This window comes from Mus caroli, unplaced genomic scaffold (assembly GCF_978045245.1).
Source record: "Mus caroli unplaced genomic scaffold, Mus_caroli_1 scaffold_13, whole genome shotgun sequence".
Lineage (NCBI taxonomy): Eukaryota > Metazoa > Chordata > Mammalia > Rodentia > Muridae > Mus > Mus caroli.
The window spans coordinates 17,014,233-17,031,091 of record NW_028227268.1 but is presented as its reverse complement, the minus strand read 5'-3'; the positions used below and the strand labels follow the sequence as shown (position 1 = coordinate 17,031,091).

Sequence of the window (16,859 nt, the reverse complement as noted above, 5' to 3'; positions counted from 1 at the left end):
TGTTAGGTTGCTCAGGGTACTTCAGCTTTTATACTTAGTATATGTTAAATAATTAAAATGCATCCTAGCTCAGCATGGTAGCAGACATGTGGAATCTCAATAAACCAGAGGCAGAAGGATGACAAGTTTGCAGCACGTCTAAGCTATACATAACAAGCTTTTGCCCTCCCCTCTCCCTCCTCTATATCTAAGTTATATACTTAATATAACATATAAAGTTTAGAGACATTCTTGTTCTGAGTTTGTATTCCTGTTGCAGGGGACGGTAAGATCAACTTCTCAGATTTTATAAATGTGTTGACAGATAAGAAACTCTTCCTCAAGGCTGTGGGTGAGTAAATGTCACTTAGAACATAGATGATGTCACTTAGAACATAAATGATGTCACTTAGAAAGGTTGGACAGCCCTTCCCACTGCACAGAAAACACTATTTCTTAGCCCTGCAGTCAGACAAATCAAGAATGTAGAGCCCAGAATGTGCTTTTTTTTCTTGCACAGGTCAGACAAACCGAGAGTATCAGAATTGCAGGTTAAATAAGTCAAGCAGCCCCTGCCCTCCAGCAGGGACACTGCTCTGTCTCCAATGAGAACAAAAAAAGCAACAGATGCAGAAAACTTTAGCTTTCCTTTAGTCTTTAATATTTTTAAATTTATTTTTTGGGTACCTTGCCTTACATGTCTGTGTCAGATCTCCTAGAACTAGAATTGCAAATGGTTGTTAGTATACATGGGTGCTGGGAATCGAACCCAGGTCCTCTGGAACAGTAATCATGCTCTTCACCACTGAGCCATCTCTACAGCCCTTTGTCTTCCTTTCATAGTGTTTTTAGTTCTTAGCCAAGCACATGTGGTACTTCCAAAAGCATTCCTTTTACAAAGGAACGAAAGAATGAACGAACGAAAGAAAGAGAGAAGGAGAGAAAGAGAAAGAAAAGGGAGGAAGAAAGAAAGAAAGAAAGAAGGAAAAAAAAAGAAAGAAAGAAGGAAGGAAGAGAGAAGGAAGGAAGGAAGGAAGGAAGGAAGGAAGGAAGGAAGGAAGAATAAATTTTTCTAGTGCATAGAGAATGTACTATTTCATGCACTGCTGAAGCCATGAAGAGGCTGGGAGGTTAGAGAACACATTCTCACCTTCGTGGCTCAATGCTGTGCGTTCTGAATCTGTCATCAATCTCTTATGCTGTTTCTGAACTTAACAGGCTGCCTTGCAAAAATCTAACCACTATTCATATCATACTCTCTAGGATTCTAGATCCCAAACCCCATGTGTAGTTTTGAAAACATACCCACTCTTAAACTGCAGAACTTCCCTATGACAAAAAAAAAAAAATTAAGAAAATAAAAAAAAATTAAAAAGAAATGGTGCTAGCAAACACTGTAATTGAGGGGAGCCTCCCAGCCTGGAGCAGGTGAAAGAAAACACAGAGTAGGACTTTGGGGTGGCGGTGGTCTCTGGCAGTTCTAGCTCTCTAACTATACTGAATGCTGATGATAACTTCTAAAAAGTCCTAAAACCTTTCCCACGAAATCTGAGGGATAAAAACTGCTAGCTTAGGCTATTAACACCTGTAAGCCTAACAGCAAGGTGGAAGAGGGATTAAGAAATGTAGCCTTTGTTCTATCTCTGCAGGAATTGTGAGGCTCTAACTTTCAGACTGCTAGTTGAAGTCTCAGGAAGAAAAAGGGACCCTTTGAAAAGTGAATTTAGTGTTTATTTCTAAGTCATAAAAAGTTTCCTATGAAAGCTCTCTAAGATAAAGGGGGAAAGTGGAATGACCCTAAGCAGGACAAGGAGTGCTAAAAGAAGGGGAATAAGGATAATAATGCTAAGAAAAATGAGGACAGGAGAATGAGTGAGAGAGAGACAGACTGTTGGGAACTAAAAAGGGGGGCCCTGGGGACAAGGGGGAAGGGGAAAGACCCACAACTCACCAAAGTTTTACCTATTTTCTGGTCTGGTCTCAGGTGTGGGAGAGCTGCTATACACTTTCCACTCATCCCTGGGTAGGCATTCAAGCCTCTGACCCACTCTTCAGGGGGTGGCCAAGGGGCAGCCCTACCTGGGGAGCTCTGGGGCTACTTTGCTAAAGCCACCAGGGTTATGGGAGAGAGGGATGAGGGAAGAGGTTCCCAACACTGACAAGAGTGAGTGCAGCAGATCTTGACTGGAGCACAGGAAGGCCTTCTAATGGGAGATTAGAAACAGCTCATTAGGAGAAAGCCTGTCCCATCATCCAAGCACAGTGGGCCTTGATGAGCAGAGACATTCTATGGTTTTAGAGCTTTATTGTAGAAAGGCAGGGGGAGAAAGAGAAAGTAGAAAAGAGAGGGGGGAAGGCTAGAGAGAAAGAGAGTAGGAGGAGAGAGGAGAAAAGGAAAAGACAAAGAGAAAGGAAAGAGGAGAGAGGGGTGAGAGAAGTGAGAGGTAAGAGAACAAAGGAGTGAGAGGTAAGAGAGTAAGAGAGCTAAGAGAGCGAGGTGGGACTGAACAGTCCTTTTTATGGTCTTCACTGTTGCTAGGTAACTGGGGAGGAGTTTAGCCTGAAGGTCAGAAGCTTGGGCCATTGCCTACATGACTTCTACCCATGCTTCTCTTGTGTGTGTGTGGGGGGGGGGGGGCAGTAACTTAGGCAGGAGCCAAAGTTCCAGGAGCATGAGGGAATGCCTACCATGTCATTTAGGTGAATTATCACCACCGGGGTTCAGACTTCAGCTCAATTGGACACCAGCCTGTAGTGCATAGCCCAATGCCCCACAACAGACCTCTTCTCTTTGTCCTCAACACACATCTTTCAAAATACATGATCACATGATAAGAAGTTCATTACAAGTTTACACATAAATTAAAATCAAAAATCGAATATGTTTACAACAGAGAATGTTTACATGCATATCTATTAGGATTAATTATCTGGTTAATCATATCATCACCTTTCATAGCTCCATAGGCTCATGGAGAGTTAAAAACCATAACTAAGTTATTAGTGAAGTTTTATATAGATAAACTCAGTCAACATTTTACCTTCTATCCTAGCACCTATAATAAATAGTAGTTTGCTTTTTATGACCCTTGGTTAATGGTTTTACAACCTTTTGGAATGTGCTCTGAGTAGTAGAAGCAATTAACTGGTAACAGAGACTGGCAGGGTCAGAGGTCTCATTGTGGTTTAAATATTAGAAAGGACCTAATAGCAGTCCCACTATAAAAGAGCTTAGTAACCAGAGGATCCAGCAATACCTCTTCTGGGCATATATCCAGAAGATGTCCCAACCGGTAAGAAGGACACATGCTCCACTATGTTCATAGCAGCCCTATTTATAATAGCCAGAAGCTGGAAAGAACCCAGATGTCCCTCAACAGAGGAATGGATACAGAAATTATGGTACATTTACACAATGGAGTACTACTCAGCTATTAAAAAGAATGAATTTATGAAATTCCTAGCCAAATGGATGGACCTGGAGGGCATCATCTTGAGTGAAGTAACACAATCACAAAGGAACTCACACAATATGTATTCACTGATAAGTGGATATTAGCCCAAAACTTAGGATACCCAAGATATAAGATACAATTTGCTAAACGCATGAAACTCAAGAAGAATGAAGACCAAAGTGTGGACACTGTGCCCCTTCTTAGAATTGAGAACAAAACACCCATGGAAGGAGTTACAGAGACAAAGTTTGGAGCTGTGATGAAAGGATGGACCATCTAGAGACTGCCGTATCCAGGGATCCATCCCATAATCAGCTTCTAAACGCTGACACCATTGCATACACTAGCAAGATTTTGCTGAAAGGACCCAAATATAGCTGTCTCTTGTGAGACGATGCCGGGGCCTAGCAAACACAGGAGTGGATGCTCACAGTCAGCTATTGGATGTATCACAGGGCTCCCAATGGAGAAGCTAGAGAAAGTACCCAAGGAGCTAAAGGGATCTGCAACCCTATAGTTGGAACAACATGATGAACTAACCAGTACCCCGGAGCTCTTGTCTCTAGCTGCATATGTATCGAAAGATGGCCTAGTCGGCCATCACTGGAAAGAGAGGCCCATTGGACTTGCAAACTTTATATGCCCCAATATAGGGGAATGCCAGGGCCAAAAGAATGGGAATGGGTGGGTAGGGAAGTGGGGGGCGCTATGGGGGACTTTTGGGATAGCATTGGAAATGTAATTGAGGAAAATATGTAATAAAAAATATTAAAAATAAAAAAAGAGCTTAGTAAATACTGATATTATTTTAGGAATTCTTATAGGATCATCATAAAGAATTGAGAAGTCATCTATTTGTCTATATAGCATCACTACAAGACAGTATGTCTTTGTAGTTCTGCAGCGATCTATTCAAAAGGGTAGGCTAATACCTAGTGATTGTTATATATTTAATAACAGTAAAAGCATATTAGTAGCAAAAATATTTCCTAAAATGATCTTTTTCGTGAGCCTTGCCTATTAGAGCAAGTCTGTAGTAGCTTTTATTTTAAATCCAAGGCAGACTAATTTCAGGAAGATCAGCTGCTAGTTATTAGCTTGTTGTATGATAGCTCCTGACAATTAATGAGAGTTTCTCTGCAAAGTAGACATATTTATTAAGTCCCCTTCATAGAACAAGACAATTATCTTTAACACACTGTACATGCAGTTATAAAAAGTACTGCTGTATTTAGTCACTGAACTATGATTATTTTGTCTACTTCATAATCAAAATGACCTTTCTACCAAATAGAACAGATTTTTAATGTTTTGACATATTTCTAGTCCCTGGTTTAATATATAAGATTATATAATTATAAATTTTATAATTTTGTAATGATGTTATAAATTCTCAGTAAATTTTTAATAATTGCTCAGAAGATATTTTGAAATCTCTCTCTTCTGTTTCCTTTATAGTTCCAGAAAAGAAAATATGCTTAGATTTAGCTAACAACCCAGGAATCTTGTTGTTTGAAATCCTATCAAAATTTGTAGAAACCTCGGCCCTGCACAGAAAGGATATAATAGAGCTAGTAAGGTAAGTGCAATGGAGCAGGTGAGAGAACATTCCCAGAGGCACGCACTTACTGTGGCCACATCATCCCCATCCTAGGCACAGAGCTCAACCCAAAACAGAAGGCTGCATGCCAGGACACTCTCACCCGGTTCTGAAACCATAAAACCAAAGTCACACTCTCCTGAGGCTCCATTGTGAGCATAGGACATCCAGAAACACTTTAGCCATCCTGATCCCAAGACAGAGCTGCTGGTGCACAGGCTAGCCCTTCCTTTACATCTCGGCTTTCCTCACCTACAAAGTGGGAGTAGTAAGGAGACTTGCCTAAAGGGGCAATTGTGGGAATGAAGCAGAAGAACACAGATAATGAGTGTTATTCTCATACTGCGGAGACAAATAAAATAGAGCACATGCATATTATCTAATATAGTCCTCGACAGACTGCATGCTGAAACCTGCATTTTACAAACAGATTATCTGGAAAGTAAATCAGACACTTGCCCAAGAGTTGAGTGGTGCTGTTAGCACAGCGGTCCACACTCTCATCCTCCTACACTGCCTCTCACTCCTGCTAAGTGCACAGGACACCTTAGCTAATGGTGCCGGGGTTGTTGAAATCGGATTGTGGGTATTTATATGCTTATCTTATGAGGCTGTTCTTTACCTGCTGAGAAATTTCCAAACCCTGGGAAATAAAGGCCCAAGATACAGGAAACTGTTAAGATCCTTACTAGATTGAGTGGGGGAAAATAATCTTCTCCAAGGTATACGGGGGTCAAACCATCAAAATACAACATACCAGACCCGGTGGTGAATGCTTTTAGCCCAGAGTCAGAAGACAAAGGCAGGTGGATCTCTGAGAGTTCAAGAACAGCCTGGTCTACATAGCAAGTTCCAGGATAGCCAGAGCTACACAGTGAGATCCTATCTTAAAAATAAATGGATGGATGGATAGATAGATAGATAGATAGATAGATAGATAGATAGATAGATAGATATAAATGTACAAAAAACTTTTAAAAATCAAGTTTTCAAAAATCAAGTTATATATGAAGAAATCCCTATTACAGTAGCAGCAGCTTTCTCTCCAGAAATTTTACAAGCCAAGAGAGAAGGGAATGATTTGTTGAAAGAGAATACTCGCCAACCAGAAATTCTATCCCGAGAAAAGCTGCCGTTCAGAAGCTAAAGAGAATGAAAGGCTTTCTGAGAGAACCACTGAAGGAATGCATGCCACCAAGCCTGACAACTGTCTTCAATTCCTAGGACCCACATGATAGAAGGAGTTAACTCTTGCAAATTGTCCTGTGATCTACATACACAGTGTACTAGTGCAAATGTGCATACATTCATGCATACACACACATTAAATTAAAATAAATTAATAAATGTAAATTGGTTTAATAAGAGGAAACAGCAGCCGGGGCTGGGGCTGGGGCTGGGCCTGAGCATCTAGAGTGCTTGACTGGCCGGCATTCACAAGGCCCTGAGTTCAGTCCCTACACTGGAAAAACTGGTCATAAGCTTTCCAAAACAAACATTAAAAAGAGGCCATAAGTCTGGCTGTGTAGCTGAGTGGGAGAATGCTTCCCTAACATGCACAAAGGCCAGCATTTGATCCCAGAGCAACAAAACCTTGGAAGGACACAAATGAACATAACTTTCTAGGAAGGCATAGTAGCTCATGCTGTGATGCCAACACTCTGGAGTTTGATGCAGAAGGGACACTATGAGTTCAAGGACAGCCTAAGCTACAAAGTGATACCCTGTCTCAAAAAGGAAAAAAAAAAAATGCATTTTCAAACCCAACATAAAGTACTACAGTCTAGGGTATTTTCTTCAGTGGCATAGCCACTAGGAAAATCCCACACGCTTGGAAATAATCCCACACCAGAACCCAGGTTAGCAACCCTAACAATACACATTGAGTTCTCAAGCCTGAAACAAAGAGGGGGAGAAGGTTAGGATGAGGGGGAGGGGTGAGGAGAGAGAATACAAAAGAAGATGGAGAAGAAGGGAAAGAGGGAGGGAATGAAAACACAGAAGAGGGAAGGCATGATAGAAGAGGGATAAAGAGGGAGGGGAAAGGGTCTCTGGAGAGCCAGAGAGAATAGGAGAGGGTAATGGAGTGAGTATAATAAAAACACATCTAATGCATGAAGTTGTCAGAATGAAAACTATTATTATTATATATGATCAACATATGCTAATAAAACTTTTTAAATGGATTTAGGATAAACTTAATCAACATCTATGAACTTGCAGTTTAATTTTCTTCTTTGTGTCCTAAGAGTTCTCTATATCCATTTCTGAATCCCTTGTATTCTCTTTTTAAGCTATTTCCGAAAAAAGTTTCAGGAGAGCCACTCAGAAATACTGTGGAATTCGTATGGGAGAAGGGGCCTAAAGACAGAGATATGCTCTCCCCCTCGCTCGAGCACTGCTGCCTTTGCCAACTCTGCTAGGATCTCCATAATGAAAGAAAGGGATTTGTATAAGTTTCTTGAAGCCCTCAAACGTAAGAGCCAAATTCCCTCTCCACTGTTAGACTGACGTCAGAAGTAAACACCAGAGGTCAAGAGCAGGGCTAAGTAACTGCTCTCTTTCACATACATACATCTTGAAGCTGAGCCCACTGACTGAGCCCTCAGACATGGGTGAAACCTGTGGGTGGCTGTGGACTGGGAGCATTAGCCTGGAGTAGAGGAGCCAGGGGGCAAGGAGAACAGATGAGAGAACGTTAGGCTCTGCATGCGCGTCACTCTTTGTAATTTTAACATTATTTATAATGTCATTTTTGTTTTTATCTTTTTTTTTTAGGGTGTAATATCCGTACAGATAGCCCATACTCAAAAATACCTGTGTTTCCGTTGTTTCCTGATGTGGATGGGACGGTGATGGGAAAACCATTTAAAGACACACAAAAAATAGAAATGCTAAGGAGAAAGGAGCCTCTGACTTTCTTTGAGGACTATTTTTTCAATAAAAGAGATTGGAAAGCACAGGTGAGATTTCCCCTGTTGTAATAGCTAATTTAAATACTTCCACTTGGAAAAACCCAACTCAATGAGACTAAAAGCACGTTTTCATCACAAACATTGGGTGGTGTCTTGGGGGGATTGTAGTTGTTGCTTTGAGGGGTTTGCTCGGGTTTGGATAGGGAGTTTTAGAGACAAGGTCTCACATAGCCCAGGCTGGCCTCAAACTTGCTCTGTAGCCAACAAGGACTTTGACCTTAGGTATAACGATTTCAACAAAATAGTTTGATTTACAAAATAACAAACCTACGTTTGGGATTGGGGCGAGGACTCTAAGAACAACAGGTAACCAAACATGGGGGTTCACTCCTGCAATTCTAACACTGAGGACATTGAAGCAGAAAGAGGGCAAAGAGTTCAAAGTGAGTCTGGGCTACTTGGTGGGTTTCAGGTCTGTTTGAGCTACAGAGTGACATCCTGTCTTTAAAAGGCAAAAACAAAAACAGAGAACAAAATGCTAAAAGTTTTCAGATCCACTTGTGTTGCTCTCCCTTCAACCCACCAGGCAGAAGACGCAGTTTTCACTCTGTCAGCCAGCACCAGGCTGGCCAGCACCATGGGGTGGAAGGCCCACGTCAGTGGAGAATGTGCTGACGGAGGGACCCATCTATCTCCCACTAGAGCCTTACCTGTGATCTCAGCTTTATCTTCTCTCCCTGCATCACACTCTGTTGCCTCTAATCTACTTTCCTGTACACACTTTACTACCAGGAATTATAAAGTCTCAGTATGTCCAGGTATGCTCATGCTTCCAGATATTCTGAGAAGTTCTGTCCTTGCCCCCAAGTTTGTTGTAAGCCTCCCAGTGTGAGCACCAGGACTGAAATTTACCTGGAATCAGAGTCTGGTGTCCAGAGATGGCACTTCATGCCTGTAATTGCAGCAGTAAGAGGGCAAGGCAGGAGAACTGCCATGAGTTCAAGGCCAACCTAAGCTAGGTTCCAGACCAACCAGGCTATACAGTAAGACGCCGTCTCAAAAAAAACAAACAAGTCCAAAGACAACTTTCCAGGTAGTGGCAGAGCATGCCTCTAATCCCAGTACTTGGGAGATAATGGAAGTCTGATTTCTGTAAATTTGAGGCCAGCCTGGTCTACAGAGCAAGTTCAGGACAGCCAGGGCTAAACAGAGAAGCCCTGTCTCAAAAAAAAATGAAGCAAAAAAAAAAAAAAAGGGAAGAACTAACATCATTCCTCTGGCCTATACATGAGTGCCATGCAGACACACAGACACACAGGCATGCACACAATATCAATCAATAAAAACATCCCACAGCAAACTCTATAACGAACACAGGGGAGACTTTTGGCAATGTAAATCAGACGAAAATGATGGTTTAAAGGATGGGGAAATCACAAAATGAGGAGAAGAATGAAGAGAAGCCATACTAGACAAGCTTTAGAGAGACCAGACCAGCCACTGGCAGTCTGAAGTCCGGCTTCCCAGCAGCCACCTGAAGTGTTTACAGTGAACGAATGCCAAGTAGATTAGGAAGTAAGGATGTCCAAAAAGATCGAGCAGTATACATCCCCAACTTCCTTTATCATTGCTCAACAGCCCAGCAACAGGAAACGCAAATGCTGTTTCCTGTGGGAAGTCTGGAAGTATCTGGAACGGGCACCTTCCTCTAGATTTTTGCAGCAGCTTGGGGTTGAGATGGAGCTGGCTCCTCTCTGCCCTCCTTCTGCCCTCCACACATGAACCATGCCATGTGTCTGTTTTATAAGCAGACTTCATTATTGTTATTATTTCAGTGGGTTTACTAAATGCCTGTTTGCACATACGCCATGCTAGCTGCTCCAGCACAACTGACAAGTCATCTACAAATCCTCTCACCAACAAATTCTGGTTTTGTGTTTGAGAAACAGTGTCACACTGTGGCCTGGGGCTGGCCTGGAACTCACATCCCTTTTCTTGCTGCAGAGTCCCACGAGCTGGTATTACAAGCATGCACCATTATGCTCAACTTCCTTCTGCTACCACTCCACTAGCATTCCTTTTTTTTTTTTTTTTTTGGTTTTTTTGTTTTGTTTGGTTTTTTGGTTTTTCGAGACAGGGTTTGTCTGTGAAGCCCTGGCTGTCCTGGAACTCACTTTGTAGACCATGCTGGCCTCAGAAATCCGCCTGCCTCTGCCTCCTGAGTGCTGGGATCAAAGGCGTGGGCCACCACGCCCGGCTTAGTATTCCTTTTTTATAACTAATGTCTAAAGTGACAATACAAAGTAATGGGTTTCACTATGACATTTTACACACGTGCATAATTATGCCTTTGTTACATAATTCAAACTAAAATATACTAATTTTCTTATGTGCATAAAGGCCATGAATGTGAAACCTCTCAAGTCTGCCTCAGGCTATTCGGATGACATCTTAGCCATTGACCACCTATTCAAGAAAAAGCAACATTGGACTGTGACTGACGCAGCTGCTATCAAACAGCATGTGAGTGATCGCCACCGTCAAACACCTTGCCCAGGCTGCACTGTCAAAAGTATTCTCTACGGAGAAGACTCTGCCTCCAAAAACAAGCAAAACTATCCACTCTATAGTGAGACAAGATGAGCTGTAGCCTGCCCAGAACTCATGGGAACGAGCATTACCTGAGAGATTCAAGGAGGAGGGGGAAAGACCCAGAGCTGCAGGGACCGAAGGTGCCCTGTGTAAAAACATAAGAAAGCAGCAGCAGCCGGGCGTGGTGGCGCACGCCTTTAATCCCAGCACTCGGGAGGCAGAGGCAGGCGGATTTCTGAGTTCGAGGCCAGCCTGGTCTACAAAGTGAGTGCCAGGACAGCCAGGGCTACACAGAGAAACCCTGTCTCGAAAAACCAAAAAAAAAAAAAAAAGAAAGCAGCAGCCTTAGAGCATGATGATTAGCGTCATCACATGCTGAAGGGAGGTGGCATGGAGTGCGTGCATTCTTAATAACACAGAGTTATTAGGTAGTTATGGTTCCAAAAGTAGCCAGGGAGCGCAGAGTCGGTGCATTGTGGAGCCTCTCCAAGATCTGTGTGTACAAGAGTGTGAGCACGTGTGTGCCGGAGGTCAGCCTCAGCTGTGATATTCCTAAGAATCCTGCTTTACTTGGGCAGCAATCATCGGGCTTCCGATGCTTCTGCCCCCCAGCTTTCTACCCACCCTGTCGGTCTCCTCATAGCATGAGCGCGCACACTCACTCGTAACTGGGTAACCATGAATGAGATCAGGAGACATCACCGAGAGAAATGCGCAGCTCCTACTCTGTGAACGCTGAGTCGTAGAGGGGGCGTGGACAGAGTTGTGGAAGGGGCGTGGACAGAGTCCTGGAGGGGGCGTGGACAGAGTCCTGGAGGGGGCGTGGACAGAGTCCTGGAAGAGGCGTGGACAGAGTCCTGGAGGGGGCGTGGACAGAGTCCTGGAGGGGGCGTGGACAGAGTCCTGGAAGAGGCGTGGACAGAGTCCTGGAGGGGGCGTGGACAGAGTCCTGGAGGGGGCCCAGACAGAGTCCTGGAGGGGGCCCAGACGGAGTCCTGGAGGGGGCGTGGACAGAGTCCTGGAAGGGGAGTGAACTGTAGCAATGCTCTGGGGTGTGCGGGAGGAAAAAACGCAAAGCATCATTGGGCAGTGACTCGCCTCGTTAGCACATTAAGCATCCAAGTCAGTGGAGGCTGCCAGTGGCCAGAGACCTCCAGGACCAGCACCAGTCTCCATAGAAGTCAGCCATAGAAGAGCAGCAGGGATCTCTGTGTCAGGTGAAGCGAGCTAGGGCGAACCCATGGGTGATTTCGACCTTTGTTTAGCAGTGGCCACCTCCATGTGGATAACTGATTTACCCCAGCCTGGACCTCTTCCCTGTACACTGGCCACTCACCACCTGATAAACATTTCCCCCTAGATGCTCACTCTCATGACATACAGAGCTCAGCCCACCCCGTGCTCACTGTCATCTCCCTCAATCTGGCTCTACCCTGAGGATGCTGTATCCATCTCAGTGGGTATCACTGTTTACTCAGTCACCAAAGCTAATCCAACTCACTCCGGGATGCTTCCCAGGTCTGTGCCCTACACTCTCTCCCCGCTTCTCTGCCTGAGTTGAGCCCTTCTACAAGACTTACCAGGTCACCAGCCTCTAGTCTGGTGGCCCTCGATTCTGCAACTTTTCCCCTCCAGCCATTTGCCTACCGCTCAATGTGGAGATGTAAACAAACCATTGTCCTGCTTAAAGATAAAGGCTTGAGACTTCCAGTTCTCAGTCGCTGGCAGTGTTTTCTACTCTACAGGGCTGAAGGATGTATCTCTCGCCACCCAGAACCCAGCTCCCAGGGCATGCTTTTTGTGATGTTCTCCTCCACCTCACCAAATCTGCTAACTCAGTTACTCCAATGTCACTTCTCTTTCCCTCACTTTAACCCCCACATTCCGGCAACATCAAGAGGCTCCCACCATGTCCAGAATTTTTATTTTCTTTAAGTACTTGCTTTTCTGGCCTCTTCTTCCTGGGACTCCTTCCCACCACCCCTTGCGAACCTCAGCTTTAAAATCCTTAAGGATTTGTTCAGCTCAGCATCTCCTCCCAAGTAACTCTCCCTGCCTTAGGCTGTGGCAGGTACCTATATATCCTAACTTAGCCCCATACTGCTTCCTATCTTAGTCCATATGCTTTAGTAGGTTTATGAGTGTTTTATCTCAGCACACAGGAAGCAGAAGCAGGAAGATCTCCACAAGTTCTAAACCAGCCAGAGTTAGAGTGAGACCTTGTCTAAAAATTAACATACATTTATTTATTTTTATTTATTTTGTTTGAGGTCTCGCTTTGTAGCTCTGGCTGTCCTGGAATTCACTATGTAAACTAGACTGACCTTGAACTCAGAGACTCACCTGCCTCTGCCTCCTAAGTTCCAAGATTAAAAGTGTGTGCCACCATACCCAGCTTTCTTTTTTTTTTTTTTTACCATTTTGAATATTTTTTTATTATTTTTTATATACATTTCAAATGCCATCCCGAAAGTTCCCTATACCCTCCCCATTCCCTCCCCCACCCCCGCCCTGCTCCCCTACCCACCCACTCCTGCTTCTTGGCCCTGGCATTCCCCTATATTGGGACATATAAAGTTTGCTAGACCAAGGGGCCTCTCTTCCCAATGATGGCAGACTAGGCCATCCTCTGCTACATATGCAGCTAGAGACACGAGCTCTGGAGGTACTGATTAGTTCGTATTGTAGTTCCACCTATAGGGTTGCAGACCCCTTCAGCTCCTTGGGTACTTTCTCTAGCTTCTCCATTGGGGGCCCTGTGTTCCATCTTATAGATGACTTGTGAGCATCCACTTCTGTATTTGCCAAGGCACTGGCATAGCCTCATATTAGACAGCTATAACAGGGTCCCTTCAGCAAAATCTTTCTGACATATGCAATAGTGTCTGGGTTTGGTGGCTGATCATGGGATGGATCCCGAGGTGGGATAGTCTCTGGATAGTCCATCCTTTTGTCTTAGCTCCAAACTTTGTCTCTGTAACTCCTTTCATGGGTATTTTGTTCCCTATTCTAAGGAGGAACGAAGTATCCACCCATTGGTCTTCCCTCTTCTTGATTTTCTTGTGTTTTGCAAATTGTATCTTGGGTGTTCTATGTTTCTGGGCTAATATCCACTTATCAGTGAGTGCATATCTAATGACTTCTTTTGTGATTGGGTTACCTCACTAAGGATGATATACTCCAGATACACCCATTTGTCCAATAATTTCATAAATCCATTGTTTTTAATAGCTGAGTAGTACTCCATTGTGTAAATGTACCACATTTTCTGTATCCATTCCTCTGTTGAAAGGCATCTGGGTTCTTTCCAGCTTCTGGCTATTATAAATAAGGCTGCTATGAACATAGTGGAGCATGTGTCCTTATTACCAGTTGGAACTTTTTCTGGGTATATGCCCAGGAGAGGTATTGCTGGATCTTCCAGTAGTATCATGTCCAATTTTCTGAGGAACCTCCAGACTGACTTCCAGAGTGGTTGCACAAGCTTGCAATCCCACCAACAATGGAGGAGTGTTCCTCTTTCTCCACATCCTCACCAGCAACCGCTGTCACCTGAATTTTTGATCTTAACCATTCTGGCTGGTGTGAGGTGGAATCTCAGGGTTGTTTTGATTTGCATTTTCCTGATGATTAAGGATGCTGAACATTTTTTTCAGGTGCTTCTCAGTCATTCGGTATTCCTCAGTTGAAAATTCTTTGTTTAGCTCTGAACCCCAGTTTTTAATGGGGTGATTTGAATTTCCAGCTTCTTGGGCTCTTTGTATATATTGGATATTAGTCCCCTATCCAATTTAGGATTGATAAAAATCCTTTCCCAATCTGTTGGTGGCCTTTTTGTCTTATTGACAGTATCTTTTGCCTTACAGAAGCTTTGCAATTTTATGAGGTCCCATTTGTCAATTCTTCATCTTACAGCACAAGCCATTTCTGTTCTGTTTAGGAATTTTTTCCCCTGTGCCCATATCTTCGAGGCTTTTCCCCACTTTCTCCTCTATTAATTTCAGTGTCTCTGGTCTTATGTGGAGGTCTTTGATCCACTTAGACTTGAGCTTTGTACAAGGAGATAAGAATGGATCATTTCGCATTCCATACCCAGCTTTCAAGTGGTACATTTTGATTTCCACCAACTCCTAGCTCCCACGCAACCCCATATGTACATAGTCTTACTGATTTTCACATGTGTAATTCTAGAGCCACCAATAATAACAGTTCATACATCAAAGAGAGTGAAGGTAGCTACGATGAGTTAATATCTGCCCTCTCGCCGCAGGTAAAGAAAGCCACGGAGAGTTATAACTTAGGAATTGCCCTTGACCACCGGAAAGAAATGCTGAACCTCTGGAAGAAGATTCGAGGGGATTTGGTTGGGATCGAAAGCAACAATGAGTCCTTTTACAACACCTTTTCGACCTACACCTGGTCCTGGAACGTCTGCCAAGAGCTGCTCTCTGCTAAGGACCTCCGCTTGCACGACGCCAGCATGAACAAGAGTTCCCCCTCCAACTCTGGGTTATCTTCCCCATCGGACTTCAGTGAGTCCGACCCGGAGACGGGGAGGAAGAGGAAACGGAAAAGTTCCAGAGGGTTTCGGCAATGAAAAGCCTACGTTTTCTAAACAGCTCTTCGAAAACCACTTTCCATAGTAATCAAAAGTATGGTTTCTTGATTTTATCTATTACATGCCTAGGTGGAAATTTTGACATCTTATGGATTCCGACCAGTAAAAACCTTTAAATCCAGGATGCTTTCTCTTTCTGTGGTTTCTATAATTACCCTATTACTAGAGCCAGGCATTCTTCGCTATGCCCACTTGACTTAAAACAACCAAAATACCAGCAGAAAGCAGGGAAAGTTGGCCTGGGTTCCCAAGAGCCCTCTGGACAATAAGCGTCTGAGTTTGGGGTAACTCTAAATGGTGGATTTGCTTGACACCAGATCCAGAGGATTGCAGTTGCAGGGAACCCTAGCAGAGGGAACCCTCTCCCCACGCCACAAAGAACCTCAGAGAAGTTTAGAAATTCCTTAGGCACACCTCTCGCTTAGATTGCTCCTTCAAATAACAGCTCATCCATTACATGAGAGACATAACTATATTGAAAATATAGGTACCATAGTGTTTTGTGCATATATGTGTACTGCATGCGCAAGTGCGCACATATGAGTACACTAGGGTGTTCTTGCCCATGCTGGTGTGTGGAGCACAGAGGTTGATGTCAGGGCATCTTCCTCAATTGGTTCTCTGTTCTGCTTTTAGAGACAGGGTCTATCACTGGACCTGGGGCTCACCATTTCTGCTAGACTCTGGCCAGTGGGCCTCCAGAATCTGCCAGTCTCCATTGCCACCTCAGTGCTAGATTTACAGACACAAGCCACCACATTCAACTTTCTCCAAGGGCGCTGGAGATTGAAACTCTGGTCCTTGGCTCACACAGCAAACATTTCACCCATCGAGCTATCTTTGCACTTTGGGATGTTGTGGCTGTTATTGATAAAACTCAACTGTCCAGAATTTACTGTCTTAAACATAGTTAAGTGTGTATCATTCTGCTTCTTAGTTCCATTCATTCTTAGAGTCTTGGGGCACTCTGAGGTTTTTGACAGTTTTTCAAATATAGGCACACAACTTTGGAATTCTATAAACATTAAGTCTACATTAACCATTTGATATATTATCAGGATGGCAAAAGTGTTTTTTTTCCTCTGCAGATTCTCATCTGTCTGTCTGTCTCTCTGTCTCTCTCTCTCTCTCTCTGTCTCTCTCTCTCTCTCTGTATCTGGGGGAGGGGTGACAGACTCATTCAGCCCAGGCTAGCTAGCCTCAGGCTTGATAAATAGGCAATGATGGTCTTGAATTCCCTGATCCTCCTGGCTCCAACTCCTGCATGCCAAGTGTGGAGCTTGCAGCCATGCCCTACCATGCCAGTTTATGTGGTGTTTCATATCAAAACCTGGCCTCCATGCATGCCAGGCAAGCACTGTGCCAACTGAGCCACAACTGAAAGTTTGTCAGTTCATACTGATCCTCTTTCCCTCCCCTTGCCCTCCTTCTGTATCCGTGGCTGACCTGGAACCTGCTTTCTAGATCAAGCTAGTTTAGAGCTTGCAGCACGGGTCATGCTTTTGACTCCCAAGTGCTAGGATTATGGTTCCGTGAATCATGCCCAGCTCTTGCTCTAATTCTCTAAAGTTGATAAACTCATCTATCTATATCTATCTATCTATCATCTATCTATTTATCTATCTATCTATCTATCTATCTACCTATCTATCTATCTATCTATCTTATTTTCCCCCACTTATTGAAAATAGATTCTTTTT

General features: G+C 43.7%; 1 protein-coding gene across 5 annotated transcripts in view; it reads left to right on the top strand.

Annotated features, from left to right (window-relative positions):
• Efcab3 (EF-hand calcium binding domain 3) overlaps positions 1–15,275 on the top strand; it is a 418,970-nt gene extending 403,695 nt beyond the window's left edge. For all 5 annotated transcript variants that reach the window (XM_085829216.1, XM_021177459.1, XM_021177460.1 and 2 more), the window contains 6 exons: positions 260–331; positions 4,893–5,013; positions 7,329–7,510; positions 7,813–7,997; positions 10,350–10,472; positions 14,812–15,275. In XM_085829216.1, the coding sequence (XP_085685342.1) occupies positions 260–331; positions 4,893–5,013; positions 7,329–7,510; positions 7,813–7,997; positions 10,350–10,472; positions 14,812–15,138 (1,010 nt within the window). In that variant the 3' untranslated portion in view covers positions 15,139–15,275. The remainder of the gene's footprint in view (positions 1–259; positions 332–4,892; positions 5,014–7,328; positions 7,511–7,812; positions 7,998–10,349; positions 10,473–14,811) is intronic.
• The last annotated feature ends 1,584 nt before the right edge of the window (positions 15,276–16,859 follow it).